General features: G+C 29.9%; 1 protein-coding gene across 1 annotated transcript; it reads left to right on the top strand.

The window, feature by feature from the left end:
* Positions 1 to 967: 967 nt before the first annotated feature.
* On the top strand, positions 968 to 5,755 carry LOC105129302 (ALBINO3-like protein 1, chloroplastic). Its single transcript, XM_011031292.1, has 11 exons — positions 968 to 1,381; positions 1,465 to 1,575; positions 1,665 to 1,739; positions 1,853 to 1,913; positions 2,056 to 2,129; positions 2,250 to 2,354; positions 2,732 to 2,839; positions 3,512 to 3,615; positions 3,748 to 3,954; positions 4,082 to 4,388; positions 5,233 to 5,755. Exons 1-11 carry the CDS (start codon positions 1,028 to 1,030, stop codon positions 5,254 to 5,256), a joined length of 1,530 nt encoding a protein of 509 aa, XP_011029594.1. The 5' UTR covers positions 968 to 1,027; the 3' UTR covers positions 5,257 to 5,755.
* The last annotated feature ends 8,174 nt before the right edge of the window (positions 5,756 to 13,929 follow it).

The following is a 13,929-nucleotide window of genomic DNA, read 5'->3' as shown; positions in this document are numbered from 1 at the left end:
AACATTTTAATTTTAAACTCTTATTATTAAACTCCAACACTAAAACATGTTAATACAATTAATAATAATTTTTTATTATAATTAAATTGAGTAATATATAAAACAATATTGGATCATAATTTTTTTTAATTATAAATCTAGTTAAAAAATTAAAAAATTAACTTAAAAATAATTCGAATAAACAAGAATTTATTTATAATTACTAGTGTGTGTGAGTTTATTTTATATTTATTTAAAATATATAATTATAAATAAATTTTATAATCTTATGTTATTATTAGTGTATATTGTATTTAATTTTGTTTTTATTGAAAAATATATAAATTAAATGATTATAAATAATTTTTATATATTCTTATATCCTTGAGATTCTATTCTATTTCCTCCAAGACCAGGCACAACACAAACGTTTATTTATTTAGCTCTGTAATACTCCCAATTTGTCACGTGAAAAACGTATGGGGCAATAGCCATCACTTGACCCAACTACTGTAAACAAAAATTTAAGATAAAATACAAGATAATCCTCAATTTACATGAACAATATCAGTTAAGTCCCTAACCTCTTTTTTTACTTCAATTAGGTATTTGATATTCATTCTTAATTAGATCCTTTATTTAGTTTAAATTATCAAAATAGTTAATTAAGGATGTAAAAATAAAATATTTTTTCTTTTTTTCATCAAAAACTCATGAATTTACCAAATCGTTATATTTTTTTTTACATAACTTGATCTAAATTAAAATTAAAAACCTTAGAAAATGTAATTGTATTTTGTATAGATTTCATGTGATTTGAATAAAAGTGAGGGAAGTATCTGATTAAGAATCACTCAGTATAATAGGGATCTAATTAAGATAAAAAAATAAGTTAGTAACCTAATCTAGACTCCCCTCAAAGGTTGAGGATTTCTGTGATGTTTGGCCAAATCTTAAAAAGAAAAAGACCCCTTACAGCTCAAAGCAGTTGAAAAGTGAGGAAACGACTCTCTGCCACCTCTCTCTCCCTTGGAAACAGGAAGCAAGAATGGCCTCTTCTCCTTCCTGTACAACACGAAGCCTAATCCCTCTCTCCCTCCCTTTTATCGACCGAACCAAAACCTCTACCTCTCTCCCCCCCATCCACCCGCCTCACCTTCCCAAACCATTAATTCCTCGCGGTTCTCTCTGCGTAGCCCGGTTCGGTTTCAGACCGGGTCTCTTTCCTGACCCCGATAACGCGGAGGCTGTAATCAAGAACTTGTTTGGTAGAGCAGAGAGTATTATTTACACAATTGCCGATGCTGCTGTCTCTAATCACGACCAGGTCGTCGATAGTAGCACCAAACAGAACAGTGATTGGCTTTCTGGTATTACTTCCTGTCTCGAGAGTACTTTAAAGGTTTGGTCCTGTCCTGTCCTTTCCTTTTCCTTTAACAGGAAATGAATCTCGAGTTTAATAATTAATTATAGCAAGTATTACAGGTGTTGAAAGATGGGTTATCTGCTTTGCATGTACCGTATGCTTATGGTTTTGCTATTATACTCTTGACTGTTCTTGTCAAGGCTGCTACATTTCCTTTGAGTAAGAAACAGGTTCGTTTTCTTTCTCCTTTTTGAAGCAATTTTTATGCATGTCAGTGTTTATTATGCTCAAATGTGTAAGATGTGGCTGTGGTGGGCAGGTGGAATCTGCTATGGCTATGCGATCTTTGCAACCGCAAATTAAGGCTGTTCAACAGCTCTATGCTGGTGATCAGGTCTATCTGACATTCCTTTTCTCTTATAAAAATAGGGCAATGGGAACCATTTATCAGAGCTTGTTGCTTGTGTCATTTCGCTGACCTAGTTCGATTCATTTGTTTACCTCCAGGAGAGGATTCAACTTGAGACTGCTCGGTTGTATAAGCTAGCTGGCATAAACCCACTAGCAGGTACTTCTGTTACACAGTTTGTTGTAGCTTTAATTCTCTCTTTTTTATAAGATTTTTTTTTTCTGCTTTGTAGCATGATTTAAGCTTTCCTTTGCCCTGCTTAGTTAAAAGTGTTTTCAATATTCTTACCACTTTGTGCTAGGATGTCTCCCTACACTTGCCACAATTCCAGTGTGGATTGGACTCTATAGAGCCCTTTCAAATGTAGCAAATGAGGTAACATTCCTTCCATGTTAATTTTCTCACTTCATAAAAAAGTATACTTGCTTTAGCTTTTAGTTTTATGGATATTATTTATCTTTCTTCTCTAAATTAATTTCTGTGTCTAATATCAAGGGACTCCTCACAGAAGGTTTCTTTTGGATACCCTCTCTGGCCGGTCCAACTACAATTGCTGAACGTCAAAATGGCAGCGGAATCTCTTGGCTTTTCCCTTTTGTAGTGAGTGCCTTAATTCAGTTTTCCAGTGCTATTGATTAGCATGGGTTTCTGATCGAACTTTGTGTTGATCTGATCATACTCTATACAAGACTTGGGAAGCTTTTTTGTGAATCATCCTGCTCTCTGAGAGATGAGATAAGCTGAACAGTATTTCATCACAACTTAAAGGATTTCAATTCTTTTTTATTACTCTCCTTACTCATAAATGTGAACTTGCATTTTAATCAAGTGTCTTCATGTTGATGGCGGTTAGGATATGCTGATTGCAGTTTTTTTTTTCCTGCTTCATTCTATTTCGGATTTTTTTCTTTTTGTTATTAGGCTTTGAGGCATGCTGTGGAGCTTGTTGTTTATTACTTCTTTTTTGTTTTTCTCAGGATGGACAGCCACCCCTTGGATGGTCAGATACTGTGGCATATCTTGTTTTGCCTGCCATGTTGGTTGTCTTGCAATACATGTCCGTCCAAATTATGCAATCATCACAGGTCCATTGCTACCCAAGTTTAGATTTGCTCATGTCTGCATAATCCTGATTAGTTTAAGTGATTGCTCTTTTAACTGGTTCAAAACATTTTTTCCTCGTGCTCTGCTCTCTCAGAGGCTATGCCTTGCAGTGAAGCAAAGCGTATCCTTTTTGGCCTTTTTTGCAACTGAAAACTCATAGCACAGTGCATGTTGAGTCCGCAAATGCCTATACTGCGGCCATCAATAGTTACATGACTGAAGTGCATCACTTGTCCATTTCATGCGCGACCCTAAATACATGCTATGTGTATGCATAGATCTGAAGTGAAGTGTGACAGAAATTGACAAGATATACCATATAGGAGTGTATAACTAATATTGATGCAGTCAATTTTGTTATGCAAGAAGAGACAGAGTAGTGAGAACTTGTCTGGCCAAGAACTGAAGTGAATTTGTGATGCTGAGTGCTTTGTTCTGCTTACTTTGAGGAAACTAGTACATGTGCCAGCCCTTTTTGCTAAGGCCTAAGGCTGCAGGGAGAGAATGCTGACCCTTTGTCCTAAAGCCTAAAAGCTGTGTCATGTGTTTTGATGAAGTGCTAAAAGTTTTGTGTTTGAATGCTGTCATAATTGGTCACTCTTTTTATTTGGTTTTAGATGACACTGCAAATTTTAACGTGTTACTGCTTTCAGAGCGATGATCCAAGTGTGAAGAATTCTCAAGCAATAACAAAGTTCCTTCCATTAATGATCGGTTACTTTTCTCTTTCAGTTCCTTCTGGTCTAAGCCTTTATTGGTGAGCAACCTTGCAATTATGTGAACACCACATTATCTCATTTAGAGTCTTGGAGACGTTGTGATTGAAAATGGTTTTTTCCGCCACTATTCTTCCTATATTTTCCTGAAATTTTTGTTTAATTTTTTGCAGGCTCACAAATAACATATTAAGCACAATACAACAGGTGTGGCTTCAAAAGTTAGGGGGTGCAAAAAATCCTGTGACGAAGTTCAGTAATGATATTGTTAAAGAGGACCAACTGCAGGTTCAGACACCTATCTCTGAATTAAATTCCATACAAACTAAGACCAGGCAAGAAGAAAAGTTGACGCCAAAAGGGTCGTGTCCTGGTGAAAGGTCTGTAATCACTAACGCTGATGCCAAAAGGGTCGCGTCCTGGTGAAAGGTCTGTAATCACTAACCTTTCCTTTCTTACTTCTTCATCCCAGTTTCTGTATCATGGTCTAAATATACTGTCATTCAGATTCAAGCAATTAAAGGAACAAGAGGCAAGGAGAAGGCAACAAAGAGAAGAAGAGGAGAGGACAGCTGAAGAGGCTGCGGGTAGAGGAAGTCAAATGGAAAATAAAGAGCACAGCAGCAGTTCATTTATCAGAGGAAATGGAAACAGTCCAGTTGGTGCTGCTGTAATTGATGACGCATCTACAGCAGCTATTCATGATTCCTCTGCTCCTAAGGTTGTAAATGGTGATCTATCTGGCCAGGACCAGAAGCAAGATGGGGAAACAAATTCCATAGTAGAAAAAAGTGAAGTTTCCGCTCCTACTGAGGTTTGTGCAAGGGATGAACTACATAACAATAAGCAAAAGTAGAATGGTAGCTGCACTTTTTAATATAGAATTGACATCTTCATCGTTAACTGATTGACCATGTAGGCACATTATTTAAATTATAGGAAAATTAGGTAGTGCTTTTGCCCTGAGTCCTACATTATGTCCGCATCCTGTTTCATGCATGCATGTTCATTTTGTCATGCTCTTCATGATATTATTGTCTGGAAACGTTGAGCAGAAAACTGCAAGCTAGTTGTGAATTCACCCTCTTGATATCCTTAGGTGTGGTTATGAATGTGTCGGATTAGTTCATGGCATTTGCAAAAGATTAAATTATAACTCAAGTCCCTGTAGCGTGACAAAACTTGTTAACTAGTTTCATGGTGTAGAAAACTTGTGTTTGATCCCTATACTCTTTTTTTATAATTTATGTCGCCTGTCATTTGCATGTCCATTTCCAATTCTTTTTTATTTTTCTTAGAAAAAAGAACAAAGAAAATAGCTGGGAAGATGAGGTATTTAATTAGGCAAGGAGGCATTCTTTGAGCAAAAAACTACTAAATTGAGAATGGTCAATATTGTTTAGAGGACTATTTAATCAATTCTAATACTAAAAGGACTAATTAATTAATTTCATATTTTCAATACAGGAAACAAGTTATAAGTTACTCTTTGGGAAAAGGAGTGTGTATTTTTTTTATTTTTTTTTGTGGTGTGTGTTAAAAAAGATGCCGGAGTTATTGTTTCCCTTAGCGAGCAACTTTTTTTTCCTGTCATGTTAGGGAATTATTGTTTCTCATTTGCTCACTGCATATGTTTTTCCAAATCAACTATACTCCAGGATTATCAAGCCAAAAGAGAGTGATCGAAGAGATGTTCAGTCATGATGGCATTATCTCAATTTGGCCTAGATTGACAGGTATAGTTTTCACCTGTTATGATGAACACAGAGAACAGCTTGAAGCTGCTTCGAAGCAGCACTTCAACCAATAGCGCCTTCACATACATGTCGGAGGTGATGCAAATCTATTCCATACTCGTTGAGGTTCTCCAAGGCATGTTGGTTGTACAGAAATGGTATTGCAGTTGAGAAGCGATATCAGCAAGATGCGTAAGATTCATGGGCGGGATAGGTAGCTGTGGCTGGTGTGATGTATGAGAGCTCTCTATCAGTGTTCTGTCTTTCTTGAAGTTTCACAGCCGATACGCTCTATATGGGCAACGAAACAGACTGTTTTGAAAAAGAAAATAAACAATGAATTGCAAGGGGTGAATAGCATGAATTCCTTCTGCATCCTTTTCTGTAGGCTGACCGTGCCGGCGCTGTCTGATAAATTATCAGACTGCTAGCAGAGTTTCCTTTCTGTTTTTCGCATGCTTTCTTTTTGTTTACATGACTGCTTGCCATAGAAATGAACCAAGAGTCCATCAACCTTCCAAAAAAGAGCTTCAGTTCAGTGCCCAGTCGAGCTCGAAGATACGTGGGCCTTGGTGGGCCGTGATCAATATCTAGAACAGTTTGGTTTTGGCCCAGATTGGGGTCTACAAGACAGCCCCCCCATCATTCAAGAATGGGCATCTAATCATCTATTGTTTCATATGGTACCTGGCGAGTTGATTTAAAAATACGGTCATGTCAACTCATATAATTCAATTTGAGTTTTGATTTTGATCTGATTCATTTAAATTTCTTGATTTAAAAAAAAAGAAAATTAAATTATTATTTTTTAAATAATTGATCCGGATTAATTTTCCTGACTTATAATCTAGATGTTACATTATGTTGTTAGCTGTTGTATAGTGGGATATTTAAAGTTTTTTTATTTATATTTTCAACCCTTTTCTTTGGGTTTTGTGCATTGGGCATCATAATTAAATACATAATTTTTAAATATTCTCAGACAGCTTCATAATGAACAAGGATCTTATCCAGTATGGAAATGTTAATATGGACATGTTAGATAATGAACAATTAGATAGTTTGTGGATAAAAATAGAATTATAATTTTTGCATGAAAAGCAATATAAAAAAAGTATTAAATACAGTTAGATAGATGACCCGAGCCATTGTGTTCATCTACATTAACCTCGTTTAATTAAAAAGATGTTTTAATTTTAAGAAAAAAATTAAAAAACATTGTTTTGAAAGAAAAGTACAAAACATCAAATTGAGTTTTGACTGTGTAAATAAATTAATATTTAAATCATTTAAATTTGACTGTATCAATTAATTATCATTTTCTTAATCTAAATTAGATTAAATCTCCGGGTGACCCACGTGTTTAATAACACCGAATACAACAGGTCCGCCAAGTGACCCATGGAAGTTTAACTTGAAAAGCTAATGGCTGTGAGAGATATGCCGGGCTGCAGCATTGAGAGGGAGAGAGCAGAGACCCATGTTAAGTTAGGCCTTGTCTTCAATCAAACTAACGTAAGATCAGCCCACCGAAGTTGCTTGCAAGAGAGAGCTTTTATAAGCTAATTATGATACCCCATTCGGTGTTTCTTTCTTTCTTTCTTTTTTTCCTTTAAGATTTAATAAAATTTTAAAAAATATATTTTTAATATTCATACATTAAAATTATAAAATATTAAAAAATAAAAAAATTCAAGCATTTTAAAAAATATAAAAAACAAAACATATCTTAAATAGGGTAGAGGTTTGATGTTATGGTAGTGGTGGCATAAAAATAAATTCAAATAATTTTTTTTTTTTTAAATATTAACATATCAAAATCATTTAAAAAATAAAAAATTACATTTTATATATATATATATATATAATAGAAGACGTGCCCAAACACTCTGAAGGTGATGGATATGAGGGTAAGACAAGGGAATTGCAGGGCCGAGCGGTGGAGGATGTAAGGGAACAAAGGTCACATGGGAGAACGTGCGTGCATGGGGCTCCCGAGCCAGGATGATGTGATGGATATAAAAGAAGCGAAAAAGACGGCTATGGCTACTTGACTGCCTGACTGACTGACAGACAGTACGGACTTCCCATGTGAGTCGCTCCTTGTTTTCAAAGCTGCTTTGAGCTTTCCCCTTTCTCCGTAATTTACTTAAAGCTCCGCACGCGGGCTACAGGGATAGCCACACATACATACTCTTACGAATTTATTATTTCTTTATTTGTTTGTTAATAATAATAATAATAATAATAATAATAATGACAATAACGTCGGGAATGGATTGGAAGCAAAAAGAAAACATTTATTTCCATGTTAGCTAAGCATGTGCTTGGATGTTGGAATAATATATACACTAGGATAAGTAAAAAATTAGAATACTAATTAAATTGAAAAAATTAAAAAAATAACTGAAAAAATCAATCTGTAAAAAAAAAAAAAATTAAAAGAATTAACTTGTTTTGTTCGATTTTAATTTCGTAAGTTTGGAATTAAAAAAATTGAACTAAACTTAAAATTTTTTAAAAACATCGAGTCAAATAAAAAAAATATGGCTAAACTTGTTTAAACTGATTTTTATCCTAAAAAACCAAATTAAACCTAACCAAAATCAATTGGTCTGAACCAGTTTCGATTCAATTTTGATTTTTTAAAAAAGTTTTGATATGGTTACTCTTTTTATAAAAACCAAATCAAATAAAAAATAATCATTCCTAGTATAGACAACTTGGGTTCCCACCTTTTTTTTATATATAAATAGTTTTTTCTTGGATTAATAATTTGGTATTTTTCTAGCTTGATTTTTGTTAAAAAAAAATTAAGAAATTGTATAGTAGTCATTGCACCAAAATCCTTTTCCTTTTGCCTTTAAAATAGACGAGCTATAAATATAGGATTAATTGGAAACAAAAAAAGGGGAAAAATAATGCATAAGTTAATCAGTTGCTTTTATTTTCTACAATGCGAATTGTAAATTGGAATCATCTCCTGTGTATGGAGAAATTATATATACAAGCTCGAGTCGCACATGAACTATTCAAATTAATTAATGATACAAGCTTGCTCTTTTTTGAAGAAATATTAATGAGTGGAGCTGCTGTCTATCTATGGAGTCCATGCCGTAGAGGAGCTTCCGGGTGGGCATGGTTTTTATGTCTGATTATGCAATTTTTATTTTTTTTTGTTCAATTTTTGGTTCAATCCAGGGCGATAGGACGTCAAATTCTGAGAACCAAAAACAAATTTTTAATCTTCCTTTAACCATGGAAGCAAGGACACTTTAAGTATTTTTTTTCTTCTAATTTTCATAAAGGTTCTGTGCTAATTGGATATATATATATATAATTTAAATTAAAAAATAACTCGCATGTATCCGGTAAATAAATAAAACAATAACTCGCATGTATCCGGTAAATAAATATTGCTTAAACCCTTGTAGTGGCATGTACCTCACCAAAACAACACCAAACGCAGCTTATTCAAAGTGATGATTCATCCCTGGGTTATATCCAGGAGTATTTTCATAATATATTAAAAATATAAAAAAAATTAAGAGATTGTATTTTTTTTATAGTAAAAAATGCCTAGCTTATTTATGGCGAGCTATAATGAGCTTCTTTAAACAGGGTCTGATAAAATTCATCCATTCAAACTAAACAGGGTTTAATTACAATTATTAAACGAACAGTAATCAATATAGGCTTAAATTGACTCGGTTCGTGTTAATTCACAAAAAAACTGTATAAAACATTAAATAAGTAAATTTAAAAGGGTATAGTTCGAGTTTGTTTTTTAGAGGTTATTACTTATGTCTACAAACTTTACAATTATTATTAACTTATATAATTATTAATTTTATATTTATAAAATTAATTAAATATCAATTTTAATGTAAAACAATAAAAACATTAAATAAGCACAATGAATGTTCATTTTGGACTGTGGTGACAGTGAAGCTCTTCACATGCTGTACATGTGATATTCAGTGGTACGATAATTGCTAATTCTATATTCCAATTATTTTGAGGAGTGGAGAAGGTAATGATAGTTATTTTTTAAAATATATTTTATTTATAAATATATTAAAATAATATACTTTTATTTTTAAAATTAGTACATTAAAATAATCTAAAAATACTAAAAAATATATAAATTTAAAATAAATAAATAAAATTTAACGACACTCTTAAAAGTAAAAATAAATGCCATGAAAGCATTGTACCTCTAAATTGTTAGACAATAAAGACTTCATTTTTATGAGTAGAAACAATCCATCAGACATGATTGTTTGGCCACAAAAGATGATCACAGAGCCTCTCCTATAACTTTTTTCCACAGGTATTCTAGAAAAAAAAACATTAAATTTTTATAATTTAGCTTATTTATTTTATTGGATATTTTATAATTACTCGATCTTTTATTGAATAAAAAATACTATTTTTTAATAGCAATCACATGCTTTTTGTTTGCAAAATCCATCAGCTTACGTGGATCTTTTATTTCGATACCGACGGTTTAGATTTTCTTCAAGATACAAACGAGATCTTAAAAGCAATATAATAATATAATTCAGACAGAGAGTCAGAAACCTTCGGGGAAAACAACGAGGCCTTGTCTGATGCAAAATCAATGACAAACCGCTTCAACTGAATCAGATAAATGCAGCTAAATTTAATTATATATCACCAAAAAAAAAAAACAATTATTGCTGACGAAGAGTAATGCGTGATGGAGGAAAAAGGTGCCTTCACTTTCAACAGAAACACCGACGGGTTGTGAGAGTGTCGGGGGGGGGCGGTGGAACGTTAATATCTTTAAATCAATCGTCAATTCTTTTTATATATAGCAAATTAAATTAATGGACGTTAATATCTTTAAATCAATGGTCACTTCTTTTTATATATAGCAAATTAAATTAAAAATATTAATGGAATAATATAGTTTGAAAAAAAATCATAGAATAGTGCCATTTCTGTCCTCTTTTTATTCTAAACAGTGACATTTTATTCTGTCGTGATTTTAAATATGGTCATATTTATTTTTATGTTTTAAAAATATTGTTTTAGAAATTTAAATTTATTTTATTTTTTATTTTAAATTAATATTTTCTTGAAATTTTCAGATTATTTTGATGAGTTGATATTATCAATAATTTTTAAAATAAAAAAATAGTATTTTAATTTAATTCTAAATAAAAAATACTTTAAAAATAATCACAATTATAATTCCAAATGAATAATTATATCTTCAAATTAAATTTTAATTTTTTTTTATTGTCATATTTTGTAAAGAAGTTTTGTTTTATAAATGTTATATTAATTTATTGTAACTTTTTTGAATTATAACTTCTTTTTATATGGGGTGTTGTAAAACTATAACAAATATGAACCGTGTTATTTTATTAAAATTCCTTGCAGTTCAAAATTTTAATTTATTAATGCTAATAGCATAAAGTTCATGAGATTGGACCATGATTTGATGCTAAACACTACTCTACAGTAATAATTTGGCTGTGATAGTAGCTACTTAGCCATTAATTGCAGGCTCTATCTAATCATTTATACACTTTAATTTCAGTGAAAGATCATTTCATGGCATTTATGTCCTTGACGGTGATTGATTTTCCTCCAGTCGCTTTCTTTTTAAATTTCAGAATTAACTGCGGGCTTTAATTTAAAAAAAATGGGAAGAGTATTAATAATTATTTTTTAAAATATTTTTTATTTAAAAATATATTAAAGTAATATATGTTTTTTTATTTTAAAAAATAATTTTAATATTAGTATGTTAAAACAATTTAAAAAAAAAGCATTCAACTCTTAACCTGCTATTTTATCCGCACGATAAAACACCACCTAAATCTTGTCTTGCCCATAAAAGAAAAAATTAAAAACAGTGAAAAGCTTAGTTAATTGTGAGCGTTCAAATGGAGCTTGATGCAATCATTTTCTGAATTTGATGTTGCATAACGGTTAAAAATATTAATTATATATTTTTTAAATTAATTTTTAAGAAATATGTATTTAATCAAAATTCTTGTGAAACTGATTTTTATATATAAAATAAATAAAAATTAGATTTTTATTGAATGAAAAATATATTATTTTATTTTTTATAAAATTAAAATTTAAAATGCAATTATATATGAAATTCAGTATAAAAAGTAAAGATTATTAACTGATCAAATAATTTTTTCTCTATAATTAAATAAAAAAATTAGAAGTTATCACGATACATTCTTTTAATGGAAAAATATTCCTTGAAATTGAAAATAGTAAGTTTGTTTTATTTTTTTAATGTAAAAGGTATTTCTATGCATTGTTTTAATGGAAAAGTATCCCATAATTGACTTTTAAATTATAAAAAAAACTTTGTGAAAAAATAAAAACACACAAAAGTACCTCATAATTGACTTTTAAATTACAAAAAAACTTTGTGAAAAAATAAAAACACCCTTTGATCTCATGCTTAAATTTCTTGATTTAAAGGATATTTTTATTTGTTTTGTTATGTATTTTTATTGTTTTTTTATTTTTTTTTATATTTGATGACACACCAAATTACTCCAGGCTTAAATTTTAATAACAAAAAAAATAACTGTAAAAATACAAAAATTTCCTTTGACATTAAGTGTATTCTTGTTATTTGATTATGCAATTGAGATAGAAAAAAAAAATTACTTGTTTCCAATCAATTTGGAAATGATAAATGAGTTATATGAAAATACTTAAATACCCTTGAATAACTAATGTAGTTTCCAATCAATTTGGAAATGATAAATGAGTTATATGAAAATACTTAAATACCCTTGAAAAACTAATGTAAATGTTATTGAAAGAAAGGACAAAAATACCATTAAGTTGTTCTAGTGAACAACACTAATAGATCCTAAACTACAATAATTTTTCAAAGCTAATTATGTTTTGTTAACGAGTGCCACACACCAAATCAAAAAATCCAAGTTTTTTCATAATTACACAAATTTAAATATTCTTATTAAATCTATACGAGAGTCAAAGTTTTATATATTCATGTGAATACAACTAATCGAATGTAAATATATTATTTTTTAATAAATAAATATTAATGGAATTAAACTTAAAATCTTTATATTGAACTGGTGCTCTACAAATGTTTTAGTTTTAATGATCTATTACAAGTTCTTCTCAACCTGAATTTATTTATGTTCTTGTCTAGTCCAATCTATAGGTAATGATATCCACATTATAAAAAATTTCAAAAGATATTTGTGATTTAGTTTGGATTGGCATGGGACAATCTAGTTAGCTTTTTTATATATATATATATAGTAAAATTATATCGTTGTCTTTGAACGCAAAATTTTTTGGTTTTTTTATCTATAAACTTTTTTGTTATTTTATTTTATTTTCATAGAAAAATGATGTCAATATCTTTAATAGTTGAAAAAATATTAAGCTTGATGAGAGGGTTTTCTCTTTTTTTTTTTCATATTTTTTATATAATGAAATGAAAAATTTAACCATAGAATAAAAAATCTAAAGTTAGCTTAGAAGCATGTTTTCAACTTTACAATATTTTTTAATAATATTAAGATGCTTTTAGAGGTTGTTTAATAATTTAAATTAATAAAATATAAAAAAATTAATAAAAAAACAAAAACGAGCATAGCACTTGTGATCATCCGTATACCCTTCTAGAAACACATGTGAAATCTTTTGATGGCCAAAAACTACATATTGTCATGATGCCCAACATATATTGTGGTGAAGAAGCTAATAAGGTGGTGTGTGCCATCATATTTGCCGTGATTAAGTGGTACTAAAGTTTTTTTCTCTTATGTCTTGCTATTCGTGCTAAACCTTTAAAAATTCAATTATATTTTTCAGTTTATATTTATATTAAATTTAATTATTATTATTTTGATTTTAATGTTTTTTTTTAAATTTATTTCATCCTTTAATATTTGTTTTCTTTGTTTTTTTTATATAGTTTGACCCTTATTCTTTTGATTACTATTTTGAAATAATTTGCTTGATTTTTTTAATTTTTTCCTTTAACATTTTATTTTGTTTTCAATTTTGGTCCTCATTGATTTTATTGGTCTTTATTTTATCTTTTTTTTTTAAAAAAATTGAGCCCTAGTTATTTTTATACAAATCTTTTATCTTTTTTTTTTTAAATTGAGCCCTAGTTATTTTTATACAAAATTTAGTTTTTATTGTTTTGATTTTTGAATCTTTATAATTGGAAATTTTGCTTTGTTAGTTTTTTCATGTTCATCTTCTACAAGGTAATCCTGGTCTCAAAACTCAATCCACCGGTTTTGAAGATTGACCTTATTTAAGTTTGATATTTTTTAAAAGTCCTTCATAATATATTTTTAAATTTTTATTATTTAATATTGAGTTGTTGAACTTTAACTTTCATGATTTATTTTGTTTTTATACAAGATTATTTCTATCTCAAATCTTATGTCACATGTTAGTTGAATTAACATAAGCGACACTTTTTTTTTTTTAAATTGATTTTATTTTTAATTTTATTATTTGATATTAAATTAATACTCTTTAGTGAATTTTTCCACTTCTTTCTATAGAGGTAGAAGTTTTGTAAATTTTTCCACTTCTTTCTATAGAGGTAGT

Source organism: Populus euphratica, unplaced genomic scaffold (assembly GCF_000495115.2).
Source record: "Populus euphratica unplaced genomic scaffold, PopEup_1.0 scaffold18.1, whole genome shotgun sequence".
Taxonomy (NCBI): Eukaryota; Viridiplantae; Streptophyta; class Magnoliopsida; order Malpighiales; family Salicaceae; genus Populus; species Populus euphratica.
The sequence above is the reverse complement of the archived record's forward strand: the minus strand, read 5'-3'. Positions and strand labels throughout refer to the sequence as shown.

Bases quoted from the DNA above. Each gene is read 5' to 3' on its own strand.
- LOC105129302 (XM_011031292.1), top strand. From the start codon at position 1,028: ATGGCCTCTTCTCCTTCCTGTACAACACGAAGCCTAATCCCTCTCTCC. The intron at 1,914-2,055 runs GTACTTCTGTTA...ACTTTGTGCTAG, and splicing joins TGGCATAAACCCACTAGCAG to GATGTCTCCCTACACTTGCC. The intron at 2,130-2,249 runs GTAACATTCCTT...TCTAATATCAAG, and splicing joins TTTCAAATGTAGCAAATGAG to GGACTCCTCACAGAAGGTTT.